The 16660-nt window shown below is 58.9% G+C and overlaps 1 protein-coding gene across 13 annotated transcripts in view; it reads left to right on the top strand.

Annotated features, from left to right (window-relative positions):
• The window catches only part of SPEG (striated muscle enriched protein kinase), a 55825-nt gene that overhangs the window by 21697 nt on the left and 17468 nt on the right, over window positions 1–16660 (top strand). For 7 of the 13 annotated variants that reach the window (XM_032354898.1, XM_032354907.1, XM_032354895.1 and 4 more), the window contains 12 exons: window positions 4421–4596; window positions 4838–4926; window positions 5783–5958; window positions 8473–8733; window positions 9801–9959; window positions 10061–10250; window positions 10342–10565; window positions 13011–13130; window positions 13376–13480; window positions 14091–14297; window positions 14686–14809; window positions 14926–15101. In XM_032354898.1, the coding sequence (XP_032210789.1) occupies window positions 4421–4596; window positions 4838–4926; window positions 5783–5958; window positions 8473–8733; window positions 9801–9959; window positions 10061–10250; window positions 10342–10565; window positions 13011–13130; window positions 13376–13480; window positions 14091–14297; window positions 14686–14809; window positions 14926–15101 (2007 nt within the window). The other 6 variants (XM_032354905.1, XM_032354903.1, XM_032354906.1 and 3 more) reach the window with 6 other exon arrangements.

Raw genomic sequence — 16660 nt, forward strand, 5'->3', positions numbered from 1 at the left:
GGCGCCCCTCGTCTGCATGTTCTTGCTGTCTCTGAATATTTGCTCCCGCAGCTTCCTCCTCTGGAAAGACTTTTTCTCTTTTTCTCCTGCTTCAGCCAAACTCTTAATTCCTGTACTACCCTTTCCCTCAGTTACCCTGTCTTCCCTGAGCCCAGAGGAATCTGCTCTCTGCGCTCTGTGGCCCTCGTCTGCCCTTCTCTTGCCTCCTCATTATTCCTGCTCACTGTTCTGGTTGTGTATGGAGGGGATCGTCGTCCTGCCAGCCACAAGGCTCCTGAGATCAGGACCATGCTTTGGCCCCTTCTTAACCCCTGCAGCCGCATCTGGGGGCCTTCCTGGATGGTCCAGGACCATGTGGACTGCAGGATTGTGTGTGAGATAGTGGGGTGGGGGTGGGGGGGTGGAGATCTAGGTGGCTTTCCCAGCCCCGGGAACAGCCAGAGTGACATGGAGAGGCTTGGCCAGACAGGCATCTATGGAGGGTACTGCTGAAGACCTGCTGAAGAGTGGGGGAGCTTGGGTTAGCTGAGAAGTCCCCAGAGCGGCAGTCTTCCGAGTGTGGTCCCCAGACCAGCAGCGTCCACATCACTATGGGAATATGTTAGGGATGCACAGTAATGTACTCGGTGCATCAGAAACTCTGGGGGTGGGGCACAGCAGTCCGGGATTTAAGCCCAATCCTAAGGCACCGTGAGCTTTGAGAACCTCTGCTAGAGAGTCAGGGACCTTGCTCAAGATGGGAGGCCAGATGTTGCTGTGGGAAGTGCCTGGGCTGTGGAGCCAGACCTCTGAGGTTCTGAACCCTGCCCCCAAGTTTAGTGGCCAGATAAGATGGAACTTGCCTCTAGGGTCATCTTCCTCCCATGAGGATCACAGGGGTCCCTAAACTTTCATGTACATAAGAGTACATGTACTTGTACTAGAGTGCTTGGATCACAGGGGTCCCTAAACTTTCACGTACATAAGAGTACATGTACTTGTACTGGAGTACTTGTACCTGGAGTGCTGTTTAATAAGATTTTATTTATTTGAGAGAGAGAGTGAGCGCGCGCAAGTGCACAGGAGCAAAGATGCAGAGGGGCAGGGAGAAGCAGGTTCCCACTGAGGCTGGTGCCTGATGTGGAACTCAATCCCATCATAACCGGAGCCGAAGGCAGACACTTAACCCACTGAGCCACCCAGGCGCCCCCCCGGAGTACTTTCTAAAAATGTAGTTTTCTGACCTCTGTTTTAGGAAATCTCATTCTTCAGGTCAGGGTAAGTAAGGCCCAGGAATTTATGGTTTAAACAGGCTCCCAGGCGGTCCCGATATGGGTGGCTGAGAAGCCCGGGTGTAGAAAGCCTTTCATTGTAGGTGGCTGTGACTCTCTTTACCCTTAGAATGTCTCAAGGCATGTTGGGACCAATGTGCTGGTCTAGGTGGGAAGAGACCCCCCACACACACACACACACTGAGGGCTCCCTCACACCTGTATTTTCATCAAGTGAGACCAAACTGGGAGCACTGTTGAAAGGCCACACACATGCACAGAGTCAACGTATCTTGAGGGTGATGGGGTATGTAGGGGCAGCACTCACATGGTGGGCCTATGTGCCTGTTAGGTTTGGGGACACCTGCTCCCTACTTCCTGGCTGGTGTAACGGTATTTCCCACAGTGAGAGCCCGGCTTGTGGGTGGAGCAGGACTGAGGTACAGGGACTGGCTGCAAAGATGGTTTTGGTGGTGGGGCCGGTAAAAAGTGGGGTGGCACCAGAAGCTGGCGTAGAACCCCAGAGGTTTTGGGAGCTGGAGACAAGAGATCCTCCATCTCTGAGGAGGCCTGAGGACCCTGATGCAGGTGGATTCTCGCAGCATGCAGTTCCCCCAACCACCACCAGGGGTCTCCAAGGCTCCCTGCAAGCGTTGCCAATCTGCTCAAATCTCTGAGGTCCCTCCCTGGGCCTGTGAGTGCCTACAGCGCCATCCAGTCTAGAGGTGACCCTGGAGGTCACAGGCTCCATGACAGGGAGGGGGCTCCCACCTCCAGGGGCCACGCCTGGCATCTCAGCATCAGCTGGTGGCCCAACTCCTGGCAGATGTTCACCAAATGCCATTCTGACTTGCCTTCCCACCTCCACCTCAAGACAGCCAACCTGAATGGTGGCCCCATCCTCTCCCAGTCCCCCCCTCCTTCTTCTCTGGCTGGGAAACACAGGTCATAGCTTGGGAATGTGGCACTGGGTCACGGGGAGTGGAGGGTGATAGGAGGGGGAGTGTCTGAGTAGCTCAGTCGGTTGGGCGTTCAGCTCTTGATTTTAGTTCGGGCTGCAGGGTCATGGGGTCGAGCCCCACAATGGGTTGCTGGTGGGGAGTCTGCTTGGGATTCTCGCTCTCCCTCTCCGTCTGCCCCTCCCCATCATGCATGCGGTTGCGTTTTCTCTCTCTCAAATAATAGACGAATAGATCTTTTAAAGGAGTGAGGGAGAGAAGGCCATGTGACCTCTCTTCAGCAGCTCCCCTGTTCTGCTGTTCATCTCCAAGCCCCTTCCGCAGTCCCAGTCCAGATGGCTGCTCATTGTGCGGCATTACTAGAAGCAGCCCTTGCCTCATGACCCTTGGCCCTGGGAGGCGGCCAACAGGGTGAGACACTATTGCCAACAGTGCCCCCGTCCAAGCTGGTAGGACGAGAGGTGGGTGCAGGACCAGTGCCCCCGGGTGGCGCTGGGCCAAACCTGCCGTGGTAGTAGTGGGGAGGCAGATGTGGGATTTGGGGCGCTCTCAGGTGGAGGGGGTATTTCTGGGAAGGAGGCCGGAGGTCCTGACAGTTCTGTGATTGTCAGCACCACAGAAGAGGGTATGGCCTGGCCCCAGTATTTGAGGCTGATCAGCACATTCCCACATGGGGCTCTTGGTTGTTTGGTCTGAGCAGGGGCGTCCTCCAGGCCATCTGTCATCATTGCCTCCCTCGGTGGGTGCTTTGGAGGGAGCGGCTCGAGGCAGGCATCCATGTGCTGCTGCGCACCTCACCCCTGTCTCCCCTGGGGCTGAGGCCTGGCACTTCAAGTGGAGACACCAGTGAGGGGCTTTGCTCTTGTCAGGGTCCAGAAGCTGTAAGGAGAGAAGAAGCAGATCCTGCTGCTGGGGAGCGAGCAGGGTGGCTAAATACAGCCAGGCCAAGCGTTCTGCCCCTCCCCTCTCCTCCCCCTCCACTCCGGCCTCGGCCTCCCTTGGACTGCTTGTGGTCTCAGCAGGCACCACCTTCCCGGCCAGCTGCCTGCCTGCCACCCAGCCTGGCCCTGCCTGGCCGGCCCCCACCTCCCCCCCTCCCCTCCCCCAGGCCCTCCGTGTGGAGCCTCAGCAGGTCAGCAGTGGGAGTTGGCCGAGTAGGGCTGGGCGGGCTGGGCTTCTGCTCCCTGGGGAGCCGGCTGGGGTGGGCAGTGGGTAGGCGGCAGGAGGGCCCGGTGCCAGGGCAGAGCCTTCAGGACAGGCACAGCCTGGGGTCTGTGCTCAGAGTCTCGGGTGAGTTGGGGTGCAGCCCTGTGGGGGGCCGGGCCACAGGGGCTTGGGGTGGGGGAACCAGGAGGAGGGGCCAGGGGGCTGTGGCGGATTCATGTCTGTATTTGGTAGTCGGACAAGAGCCAGCTCAGTGAGGCTGGGCCCCTGGCCAGTTGCAGGGGAGGGCATCAGGGCCCTGGGGACACCCCTCCCCCAAAGCGAACCCTGGTGCCCCCCTCCCCTTCCCCAGTCTGAGTTGCCCTTCTCTGTGGATGACTCAAACCGCTTTTCCATCCCCTGAGAGTTTTGGGGTCCGTGTTCTAGGGCTGGGGCCAACAGGTGCCCCTGGGGTATCTGGGGCAGGAAGCTGAGAAGGGAGAGGGGGAAGGGCGGGCTGGACAGTGCCGCCTCACTGGCCCTGGCACTGCTGGGTTGGGGCTTGTCTGAGGTGTGTGTTCCTCTGCACCAGGCCCAACTCACCCAAGAGACGGGTGCCCGGGCTGTACCGCTCTGGGGACCATCTGCGTTAGAAGCTTGCAGTTCCATGCCAGGAATGTGGGTTCCCTGCTCCAGTAGAATTTCAGGTCTCCCAGCAGGCCCAGGCCCTCTGCCACTTGAACCCCTTCTCCCAGGCTATTTGCTATGGTTCTCCTACTCAGGGGGTTCAACAGTATCAGCGTTAGGAGAGTCTGGGGCAGAGCAGGATTTAGGGGCTTGGGGACAGGAGACATCTGAGCGAGGTCACACAGCACGCAAGTAGGAGCCCCAAGAAGTAAAGTCAGGGCAGGACTGGTCTTCCTCCTACCTAGGCTGTGTGAAACATTCTAGACCTTATCAGGTCGTTGATCTGGGGCTGATCTCTCTAGCTGTGTCATTCTCTCTGTCCCCCCTTCCTCCCCTGGAGTCTCTCTCTTTGCCACTGTCTCTCCTTTCTCTCTTTTCCAGGCGGGTCCACGTCACCTTTCAGCAGCCCCATCACCTCTGACGAGGAATACCTGAGCCCCCCAGAGGAGTTTCCGGAGCCTGGAGAGACCTGGCCCCACACCCCCACCATGAAGCATAGTCCCAGCCAGAACCGCCGCTCCTCTGACACTGGCTCCAAAGCACCCCCCACTTTCAAGGTCAGACTCCTGAGGCCAGAACCCAGCCCTTGGGCACCCCCATTCCTTCATGTGGGCCCTTGTTCTTGGGGTCCCACCAGGTTCTAACAAGACCTAGAGTTTGGCCCCATTAACCCTTCTAATATGGAGTCAGCCTCAGTCAGCCCAGTGTGGAAGAGGCCTCTGTCGCAGAATCCTCTGGCCCCCGGGAGCCACAGCTGGACCCTGAATATCTCCCTTGACACTTTGGGGTCCCCTTCAGGTCTCACTTATGGACCAGTCAGTAAGAGAAGGCCAAGATGTCACCATGAGCATCCGTGTACTGGGGGAGCCGAAACCAGTGGTTTCCTGGTGAGTAGCAGCACCCCTGCAAGCTTCTTCCACTGAGGCCTGGCCTCTGGGTAGAGGGCAGGGGGCCATTTGTGGACTTGCCTGTGACCTGCCCAGGGGTCTCATCCCAGGTCCAGTGGTGCTGGTCCCTGAACATGCCCCCGCCCCTTTGTTCAGGCTCATTCAGGGCTTCTCCTTCTTGGTGGGGGTGGGGGGGAGGGTTGGGTAACAAAAGGTCTCAAGGCTGTCCTGCTGAGGATGAATGGGCGGAGTCATCTCTCACAGGAGGCTGCCCTCGTGCACCCCCATCAGGCGACAGCCCTGTGATTTTTGAGGCCTGCTCTGCACCCAGCCCTGTGCTAGGCCCAGGCATAACAGTTTGTTTCTGCGCTGCCAAAGCCGGGGGCTGAAGGCTACAGTGCTTTATCCCGGGTGCCTGGGACCCTGATTCCTGTTTGCTTAGGTTCTTAGTAGTTTAGGTCCCTGAGTTTTCATTTGTCATTGATTGGCCAGTGCCGTGTGTGATTTTTTTTTTTTAACATTATAAGTTATTTCTCATCCCTTTCAGGAAGTGGGAAAACTGTTTATTATAGAAAATAAAAATAAAACACAAAGATAAAATAAATAGATAAAAATAAAACACGTTTCAGAACTATTAAGAGCTGAATAGTTGTGGTTAGGTTCCAAGAAGGGCAAGTTCCTAGTAGGCAGAGGTGTTCTGGAAATTGCTGGTGGAGGTCTGGGATGGTAGAGTGAGGGTGAAAACTTGGCCCTGTAGCCCAGAGGACAGATCAGGGAAGGGGGTAGATGATGTGAGGCGCCTGTAGGGGCAGGTCAGGGCCTGGGCCCCCAGAGTGAGTTCCTGTCCCTCCGACAGGCTGAGAAACCGGCAGCCTGTGCGCCCAGACCAGCGGCGTTTCGCCGAGGAGGCAGAGGGTGGGCTGTGCCGGCTGCGGATCCTGGCGGCCGAGCGGGCCGATGCTGGCTTCTACACTTGCAAAGCAGTCAACGAATATGGCGCCCGGCAGTGTGAGGCCCGCCTGGAGGTCAGAGGTGAGTGCCTCCCACTCTCCATGAACCCCCCGACCCCCCCCCCCCCAGCCCTGGCCACATCCCTGCTCAGGTGCCAACTTTGACAGAACCTCAGATGGAGGATGTCACAACAGGCCTTAGAGATCCCATAGTTGGTTGCTTCTATGGTAGCTGAGTAAACTGAGGCACAGAGAGGGGAAGGGACTTGCTCAAGGCCACACAGCAAGTTCATTGCTCAGCCTACTACACAGTATGGCCTTCCCTGTGCTCAGTCACACCTGTCCCTGATGCTAGCCCCAGAGAGAGACCCTGCTTCTTGCTACCAGCTGACCCCTCCCCACCCTCTTCCAAGCTTTTGTCACTTTGCCCTTTCCAGGCTCCTCCCTCACACCCACCCTGCCTCTCCCCTATTGCCCCTTTGCCCTCCTACCCATCCCATTGCTGTGCAGAAGCGTTGTGGTTGGAGGGGGCAGTGGGGAGAGTCTGATAGCTGGACCCGTTCGGAGGGGCCCTTGGGGTGACTTGGGCTTGAAGCACTGGAGGGACCCTAGGGGTGCCAGGGTGAGCAGGACCGTGGAAGGTGGAGAGGGCTGGGCCCCCGGAGTTGGGGCAGAAGGGCAGCGGACCTTTCAGGCAGATAGCAGGCAGGCCTCAGCCAGGCTGCCCTTGGGGGACTGGTGGTTTTCCTCCCTAGGGCTGGTCATCAACCTTGCCTTCTACTTCCCCCTTCCCTGTGAGCAGCTCACGGCTGGGAGCCCCTCCTTAGCTCCACACTCAGCCATCATCCCTCCCTTCCTGGTAGAGGCCAGCTCGGAGAGCTTTGCAGATACCTCTAGCCCCTGCTGGAGCTCCGACTCTCACGGTCATGATCACCTCCACTGGGCACTGCCTGCCTTAGTCACCTGCCCAGTGCCTCCCATTCTTGGGGCTGCCACTTCCTTGGTTTCTGAAACCTTCAGCTCTCCCTGCATCCGTATCTGGCCCCCATTCCCTGGCCTCTTCCTTCCCCTCCAGGGTCTGGCTCTGCCTCGCTTCTCTGTGTTAACCCGTGTCTCGGTGCTTCTTTCTTTGGGGTTCCTTCTGACATCCCCTAGGCTTTGGGTGCCCCGATGCCTGTGGATGCCCTTTCCCTGGTTGCCCATGGCCTCTGCCTGTCCAGGAACCCCAGAGACCCTCCCAGCCTCTGGCTGGCTGCTGGCCCCTTATCCCCAGGCTGATGTGGGGGGATCTGAGAGTGGCAGGGTGCCCTGGCCATTTTAGAGACCACTCTCCATGCAGAGGGGCCCTAGCCAGGTCTGCGTGGCATGCGTGTGCGTGCGTGTGCGCGTGCTGCACTAACCTGCCGCTTGCTGACTGAGGTTTTTGTCTGTACACAGGCGAGTGAGCTCAGGGGGCCGCCTGCGCTCCCCCCGCTGCCCTCCGAGCTGCGCCCCTGTCTCAGGCACCTCTCGGACCTCGCTGTGTTTCACTGCCTCCTGCCCACAGGCCCTGCCGGCCCGCCGGCCCGGACCCTGTCCCAGCCTCCCATTCCATCCCCTCCCCACCTTGTGCAGCATCCTGGGATAGCCCGTGGGCCCCTAGGGACCCTTCCTCCCCAAGTGGACATAGGGCTGGGCGGGCTGGGAGCCCCCACATGGACTGAGTGCCAGCAAGGGGCTGCCAGGAGGGCTATGAAGACTCCCCCCACCCCCGGTCTCTCCCTGCAGGGGAGCACCCAGCGAGCGCATGTGCTACCGCTGCTGCAGGCCCTGTCTGTCTATCTGTCTGTCTGTGTGTCTGTGACAGTCAGGGAAGGATGCGTCGGAGCTGATGTGGGCAGAGGCAGGGCGGGAGAGGACAGGGCAGAGCACCCACAGGCTGGAGGGGCCTAGAGAGGCAGGAGGCTGTTGACAAGGGGCTCATGACGCAGGGAACCGGGCACTCACCATTCCAGAAACGGGTTTCAGATGGCACAACGCTTTCTGTTTCACAAGACACTAAAAGCCAGAGGCCCTCAGGCCCTACGCTGATGAGGAGGCCTGACCCAGTCCCGCTCTGGGCAGGTTCAGGGCTCATCTGGGACTCCCCTGTTCACTGTCAGGGCCCAGGATGCTCTGTCTGGGAATGAGGGTGTTAGCCAGGGTTGGCCAAAGAGTAAGGGCCTGTTGTCGTGGGTGTGAAGACATTTGAACAAAGCTGTTTCTTAGCTCAAATAAAGTCCAGTTTGTACCCAGCTGGTGTGCTGTGTTTTGTTTTTTTTTTTTCCGCCGCCGTCTCTGCCCCTACGTGGCCCTCTCAGATTCCCTGCCCTCGAGTCCTTCCTGTTTCCCCTGAGTTCACCCTCCCTGGCCCAGCTTGGATGGCCCTCCTGAAGCCAGGCTCTGGAGCTCTTTGCTGGGCTGGCCGGGCAGGCGGGCTTTCCCTGTCTCCAAAGGAACAAAACGCATCTCTCTCTCTGTATCTGTCTGTCTCTTTGTGTGTGCGTGTGTATGTCTCCCTCGCCCCGTTGTGTCTCTGTTCCATGCGTGCCCCCTGTGGCCGCTTCCCCCCTGCCAGCACACCCTGAAAGCCGGTCCTTGGCCGTGCTGGCCCCCCTGCAGGACGTGGACGTGGGGGCCGGGGAGATGGCGCTGTTTGAGTGCCTGGTGGCGGGTCCTGCCGACGTGGAGGTCGACTGGCTCTGCCGAGGCCGCCTGCTGCAGCCAGCCCTTCTCAAGTGCAAGATGCATTTCGATGGCCGGAAATGCAAGCTGCTGCTCACGTCTGTGCATGAGGATGACAGCGGTGTCTACACCTGCAAGCTCAGCACGGCCAAAGGTAACTGCGCTCTTGGGCCCTGGGGCTGCTGGGGGGGCCCCCGAGAGCCGCAGGTTGGGGGCTGGAGGGGTGGGAGCGGGGGAGCTAAACAAGATAAGGCAGTGCACCTGTGTGGGTAGAATCTGCCTGGGGAGTGGCCTCTGGCACAGCGCGCCTCCTCCCATGTCCCTGCGCACTGGTGACCCCAGAGACAGCCAGTCTGTTGTGGTCTAGCCAGCCCACCCGGACTTGGGTTCCAGTTCCCGCCCTGCCACAGACAGCCACATGACTTTGGACAAGTCACTTCATCTCTCTGAGCTTCAGACTCTTTGTCTGGAAAAAGGGATCGTGAGACAAGCTCCCGTGTAGGGGGACCGGTGGGATTAATGAGCTAATGTGTGTCATGCGCGAAGTACAGCACAAGCCCGGCAAAGGGTGGCATTATAAATGTCAGCCATTACTATTATAAATGACATCTCTGACCTGGTCCCCGTCCTCCTTTGAAAAGCAGAGATCATGCCTCCCCAGCGCGTGGTGATGAGTGCCTAAGGTGACACTGGAAGCCTTTGAAAGCAGGAGAGGATCAGGGCAGTGGAAGGGGCTCTCATTTGCCCCAGAAGACTTCTTGTGGGCTGGTGTCTTAGGGCCAAGGAACATTGCTCTGGTCTGGGATGGGAGGGACGGAGTGTGGGCCCCAGCCAGGCACAGAAGAAAGCTTCCCCAAGGGCAAGGGAAAGGTGTGGAGGAGGAGGAACTGGGTTTGGCTTCCAGACCTCTCTCTTAGAGCCCAGCTGAGCTCCATCCTGACTGGGCAAGGGGCGATGAGGAGGGCCCCCCGTGGTGGTCCCGGCAGCCATGGCTTCCCTGCCACCCACCCTTGCCAACCTCTACCCTCCTGAGAAAGCCAGATCTTAGGGTCTCACCCACTGCCTCGCTGCTCCAGTGTCTGGGGACCTTGCTGGGCTGTGTTCATTCCCAGCTCTGAGCGCAGGTCCCCGTCCCTGCCCGGTATGCGGGTGGGCCCTTCGGGTTGGGGTGCTTGGGGCTCCGTGGCCTTCCCTGCCACAGCGCCGCCCCCTCTCCACTAGATGAGCTGACCTGCAGCGCCCGACTGACCGTGCGGCCCTCGCTGGCGCCTCTGTTCACTCGGCTGCTGGAGGACATGGAGGTGCTGGAGGGCCGCGCGGCCCGCTTCGACTGCAAGATCAGCGGCAGCCCGCCCCCGTCGGTCACCTGGACTCATTTTGGTACGGCCCTCCACCCTGCAGATGTGGGGGGAGCCCTCAGGTCCAGAGGCCCCGGGCCCCTGGCTGAGCCTGCTCAGCACTCCCGCCCCGTCCTCCCCCAGGCCGCCAGGTGGAGGAGAGCGAGAACTTGCGGCTGCGGCAGGATGGAGGTTTGCACTCCCTGCACATCGCCCACGTGGGCAGTGAGGACGAGGGGCTGTACGCGGTCAGCGCGACCAACACGCACGGCCAGGCCCAGTGCTCGGCCCAGCTCTATGTGGAGGAACCCCGGACGGCCGCCACCGGCCCCAGGTAGGGGGTGCTCCTGGGGAAGCCAATGCGGCCTCTGCGGTGCCCAGGTCCTGTGGTGGGAGACCTCTGGGCAGCCGTGTCGTTCTTCCAGCTCGAAGCTAGAGAAGATGCCATCTATCCCTGAGGAGCCGGAGCAGGGTGAGCTGGAGCGGCTGTCCATGCCCGACTTCCTGCGGCCACTACAGGATCTGGAGGTGGGCCTGGCCAAGGAGGCCATGCTGGAGTGCCAGGTGACTGGCCTGCCCTACCCCACTATCAGCTGGTTCCACAATGGCCACCGCATCCAGAGCAGCGACGACCGGCGCATGATGCAGTGTATGTGTTCAGGGAGGGACCCTGGGGAGCATCCCCTCCGGCACCCTCTTTGTTCGTGGTGCCTTCATGCTCTCCCTGCCTTCGAGCCTTCCTTCTCTAGCCTGCGCGAGGGCAGGGTGCCTGTGGGAGGGGGCGCAGAGGGGCTGTGCGGTCAGGGTCTCCTTCTTCGAGCTGCACAGCCCCGTCGGCGGAGTCGCCGCTCCAGGCCTGGGTGTCCCCCTTAGCACGTACTGGACGGGTGTACAACTTGCTGCTGACCAGCAGCAGCAGCACAAGGGCAAGGTTACGGAACCCCTCGGTGCCTCGGTTTCCCCATATCTGCGATCTATTCCCCATATCTGCAAGCCTATCTGCAATAGGCTCACCATAAGGATGAAATCGGTTAATACGCACAAAGCACCTAAGGGGGGCCTGGCGAATAGCGAGTAGTCAGCGACCGCTTATCTTATTGTTACTGCTGTTGTGGCTGCTTGTTCATAAAGCAAGGCTCTTGATGCCCTCCTTGAGAAGTTTCGGTGAAAAGGCCAGCCTGGGCAGTGTCTGGCTTTGAGAGGCTGCTAGGCCAGGGTTGTTAAGGAGCACAGAGGACCGGATTCAGGACCCTGTGCTTTCCGCCTGGGGCTGTTTCTCTTGGGAGCGTCTCAGTTCCATCCTCGAAGGAATCTAAGTCTTGAGATAGGTTCCTCTTACAGCTGCAGTGCGGCAGAACTCCCCTCTCTCAAACACTGTGTGAGTGCCGGGTCCGTGCTCAGCTTCCTCATCAGGGGCCTGGAGGGCAGGGACTGGTACCCGTGTTTGCAAACAGGAAAACAGAGACTTACACAGGGATGGGGACTTACCCGAAGTCAGGAACAGCCCCTTTGACTCTGAGGCTACCTCCTAAGCACGCTACCGACCCCTGCCCCCCATGTCCCCACCCCATTCTCCAGAGTCAGCTCTGTGGCTCTGACCCGTCCCCTGGCCACCGCCACCACCCCACCACCGCCACCATCACCACCACCTCAGGCTGTCTGCTCAGCCCACAGGCTTCCTGTCTCATTCTGCTTGAGGCCCAGGTCGGGTGTCTGTCTCGGGAGCCTGAGCTGGCGTCCCCGCTCCTCTCTGTATCTGGGGTGGGTGGCAGCCTCTGGTCTGTCTTCCTTTATAAATAGTGTCAGCAGAGATAAATGAATGGGTGACTGTTCCATGGGGAGATAACTGGTCAGAGAAGGGAGGGGTGTTTGGGGATGGTTGTGACGTGCAGGAGGACAGGCCAGCCTCTTCCCCTTCACATCCCCGCCTGAGATGGCCTCCTTATCATCATTCAGGGATCACAGCACCGAGAGGGAAGTTCAGAAGCAGAGGGAAGCAAGTTCAAGGCATGGCTCCATCATTTATTAGCTGTGTCGCCTTAGACAAGTCCATTAATGTCTCTGATCTCATTGGTAAAATTAGGATAATTTTGCAGGGTTGTTGAAAGGATTATGGAAAAAAAACCGTACATCTAGTAGCTGGCGTTCCCTGGGCCCAGAACAGACAACTCCTATTATCATTTGTAATATAACATCCTTAGCACTGACTACGTGTAAGGCATCAGGGTCCGGGCCTGACGGGACATGTCGGCTCTGTCTTTAAGCAGCCATGGCACACGCGAGTAGAAAGGGAGGGCCGCCCTATGCAGTGTGGGCCTGGCGCTGGAGGTCCTGGGGAGGCAGTCAGGGATGGGGGTACAGAGAAGTCCTCCCAGGCTGGCACTTGCTTGAACTGTGACTTGAAGGAGAAGGCCTTAGGTGGGAGAGGAAGAGTCCAGAAGGGAGGAATTTTGTGAGCAAAAGCCTGAAGATGGAACTTCTGTGTGTGTGCAGGACCCTGAAGGCTTGTCGGGGTTGGAGGAATCACAGGAGGAAGGGCAGGAGACGGGGCTGGATGGGCTCTTGGGCTGAGGCTCTGGATGCTCGCCCACATGCAGGGGGCACCTTAAAGGTTTCCAGGTCGAGGGGTAACATGCAGGGCCATTGGCGGAGTGTGGACTGCACTGGTGGAGGTCGGTCATGGGCGCTGAGCTGCAGGGGGACAACAGCAGCCATGGGGATGGAGAGGGGACTGACGGAGGGGCCTTAGGGACAAAATCCGGTCAGTACTTTGATGCCGAGATGTGAACGCGAAAGATGCAGAGATGAGGGGCTGTCAACGGGACAGGAGCTCGGAGGCAGAATCAGTGTGGGCGGAGCATGAGAAGTCATTGGAGGGACAGGCAAGAAGGGACGTGCCTGCAGGTATAGCCTTGGCAGCCTGGACTTTGGCTTTGCTGTGAGGTGGACACGCTTCTTGCCATCTGCCCCACTCTTGCCCCCTCGTCTGCCCCCTACAGCCAGTAAGGAGTAAAGGGCCAGGCCTCTGGGGACATGGGCCCACCCAGTATCCTCCTGGCTCAGGCCCGGTATCATTGTGTCCCCCACCCCCCAGACAGGGATGTCCATCGCCTGGTGTTCCCTGCTGTGGGACCTCAGCATGCCGGCGTCTACAAGAGTGTCATTGCCAACAAGCTGGGCAAAGCTGCATGCTATGCTCACCTCTATGTCACAGGTGAGGGTCACGTCTTCCTGGTCTGCTATATCTGCAGCCTAGCCACTGGCTCTCCCCAGGGGCCTGGGTGAGGGCAGGGCCTCTACCCCGGCTCCCTTACCCTTGGACCCCGGGGAGCTGTCTGGCCTTGCCCCCCGCACTGTGGCTGTGCCTCCAGTCCCTGGCCCACCATCCCGAGGCCTGGTGAACCTGCAGAGCCATGGGGCCCTGAGGAACATGGCAGACCCCCGACCTGTGGCTTTCAGATGTGGTTCCAGGCCCCCCAGATGGCGCCCCACAGGTGGTGGCTGTGACTGGCAGGATGATCACGCTCACGTGGAACCCTCCCAGGGGTCTGGACATGGCCATCGGTGCGTCAGGCCCCACGGGGCTCCTGGGTGGGGATGGGGTGCAGTCAGGCTCAGGCAGGGGCACCAAAGGAGCCAGGCTGGGGGGCAAGGCCCAGATGATCGTACTGGTGGAGGGTAAGCATGGAACCCTGGGAACATGGCCAGGAGCTGCTTGGCCAGTCTCCTCTTCAAGGTGGATAAAGCCATGGCTGTGTGTCAGGAGAGGCCATGAAGGAGTGGCCCATTCCCTTTCTCGGAGGGACTGGGTGCTTGGCTCATGATCCTGGGAATGCCCTCCCCTTCCCTGGGCATGACTTCTTCCTGCGCTATGCCTCAGTTTCCCCACCTCAGGCAATAACAAGGAATTGGGATATGAGCTAAGCTCCCTCCTTCCATGTCTGTAGCTGGACCCATGCCTGGCATATTGTTGGCTCTGAGCATGGCTGGCCAGGTCAGTGGTTGGAAAGAGCAGATCGGGGGCGGGGGGGTGGTGCAGGCAGAAGCAACAGGAGAAATTGAGGCAGGTCCTCAGAGCAGGCTAATGAGGAGTTTCTAGGTCCTGAGCCAGTTGAATGGGGGGCTGGGGGGGTGTCCCAGCAATGCTCACCTCCAGCAGCTGCTTTCCCCCCAGACCCAGACGCCCTGACCTACACTGTGCAGCACCAGGTTCTAGGCTCGGACCAGTGGACAGTGCTGGCCACAGGCTTGCGGGAGCCTGGGTGGGCAGCCATGGGGCTGCGTAAGGGGGTCCAGCACGTCTTCCGAGTCCTCAGCACCACCATCAAGAGCAGCAGCAAGCCCTCGCCCCCCTCCGAGCCAGCACAGCTCCTGGAGCGTGGTGAGTCTGGGTGTCCCTCTGGAGGTGGGGTGGAGGCTACAGGGCCGGAGAACCAGCTCTTGGTGGTGGAGGCTCAAGGGCTGGTCTGGACCTGCTATGTCTGGGAGTGACCTCCGCCAGTCCGAGCATTTCTTTCTCCTGATGGCAGCACACACGGTGGGTGAGGCTGAGGCTCTGGGATCAGACAAGCGGACGGGGGATGGGGGGGTGCAGTCCCAGCTCCGCCACTTCCTGGCTGCGTGTCCTAGACAACTTGCTGAACCTCTTTGAACGTCACTTCCTCGTCTGTAAACATGGAGCTCCGGTAGTGGTTAGGAGGGTAAAAACGTAGAGTGTGCTAAGTCCCTGGTGTCAAGTATGACTTCAGCCTGCACTCTCATCTGGCCAGGCCCACCCCTGGAGGAGGCACCTGCCGTGTTGGACAAGCCAGATGTCGTGTATGTGGTGGAGGGACAGCCCGCCAGCATCACGGTCACCTTCAACCATGTGGAGGCCCAGGTCGTCTGGAGGAGGTAGGGCCCCACCTGGTGTGCCTCACTTCCCACATGGGGCCGTCCAGCTCTGGCCATCCTGGCCTGACTCCCCTGTGGCTGGATCCTGGTTGACCTCCCTGTCGTGTGTCCCTTAGCTGCCGAGGGGCCCTCCTAGAGGCACGGGCAGGGGTGTATGAGCTGAGCCAGCCAGATGACGACCAGTACTGTCTTCGGATCTGCCGGGTGAGCCACCGAGACATAGGGCCCCTCACCTGCACAGCCCGTAACCGCCACGGCACACAGGCCTGCTCAGTCACCTTGGAGCTGGCAGGTGGGTGACAGCGGGCCTTCTTCCTTCTCCTCCTCCTGAGGCCCACAACCCTCTCCTCATGCCCACCTGTCAGACCTGTCCATCAAATGGCTGTTATACCAGGGCTAGTGGAAGTAACAGAGATAGTACTCATCAGATGTTTACTGAGGACACCTGATACATGCCAGGCTCAGCATGAAGGACCTTCCATGTATCACCTCAAGGAATGTTTACGTTAACCCAGTGAGATGTGGTTGGTTATCCTCATTTTACAGAACACGAAACTGAGCCTCAGAAAGTACGCTAGGTCACAGGCCCAGGTCCCCCAACCTCCTAAGTACAGGAACTGGGATTCAAGCCTGGGTGTATGCTTGAGTCCAGAGCCAGAGGGTGCTCCTAACATCCTATGTTAAACACAGCAGGATATAGGACCTCAAATATAACAGGCATGGGGCGACCAAGTCAATTTCAAAAAGAAAAGGCCCCAAGCGGGCACCACTGATCAGCAGTCCCCCAGATCTGGGCCCCCTGCGCACCCTTTTGCACAAGCCCTTTTGACAGAGCCTCCCAACCTTTGCGGTGAGGACCCTTTGTATAATTTTTCCTTTAAAGATGTCATCTCTCAACCGGAGGCATGCATTAAGTAGTAATTGTCTTGTTTTCCGGTTTGTTAATTAACTCTAGACATATGTAACTGCCACTCAGAACTTCAGATCAGCATGAGCTAAACAGTGTTACCTGCTGAGTAGATACAATTCCGACCAAACACAAAGAAAGTGACATTTTAGGGAGCACAGGCAATCCTATGGTGGAGAAGTGCATCTTTGCTGGTGCTTTTAAAAAACTGTTCAAGTTCACTTGAAACCTTCCAGTACTTTCACCCTCACAGAGCGGCCCCCACGACCTCTAAACTAGAAACCAGATTCCTAGAGGGGTGGGAAGGGATCTTTAAAGTAGAAGACAAGTGGCAGGGTGTGTGAGGGAGAGATGGGGGAGCCCTGCTGGCCCTGATGGAGATGGAGGGGGGGCGGCACCAATTGTCTGGGTCCCTGTCTCCTCCCTGCCCCAGCACCCCCTCCAACACACCTCCTGGCACCTCGTACTCAACCTGCCACTCTGCTCCTGGAGCATACCGTCAGCAGGACTCCTTTCTCTTCCCACATATAGGAAAAGCCCTCGGGTTTGGGGAGACCCTGGCCACCAAGAGCCCTGTAGCCCAGACTGGCTGGGCCAGTGACCAAGATAGAGAGTGAGAGAGAGAGACAGACAGACAGCGTCCCAGCCAGCCAGAACTAGAACAGGCCTGGGATTGGATCTTATAAACTGCAGACCCTGTGCCTACCCCTGACCCCAGTCTCCAGGCAGGGCCCGTGGAATGGCTTCTTCCCACCATATCTGTCCCCACGGTAGTGTCTCTTATCTGTATAAAATTAGGTTACGTGCCAGGGATGGGTGGCGGTCCCTGCCCAGCGCCTGGCTCATCCCTCCAGGCTACTCTCCCACGCCTCTTAAAGCTGAGCTCCTCAAACACGCTCAGGAGGCAGGGCGCTGGGAAGTCACTGCTTCCTCCACAAAGCACG

Source organism: Mustela erminea, chromosome 8 (assembly GCF_009829155.1).
Source record: "Mustela erminea isolate mMusErm1 chromosome 8, mMusErm1.Pri, whole genome shotgun sequence".
In the NCBI taxonomy this organism is placed as follows: domain Eukaryota; kingdom Metazoa; phylum Chordata; class Mammalia; order Carnivora; family Mustelidae; genus Mustela; species Mustela erminea.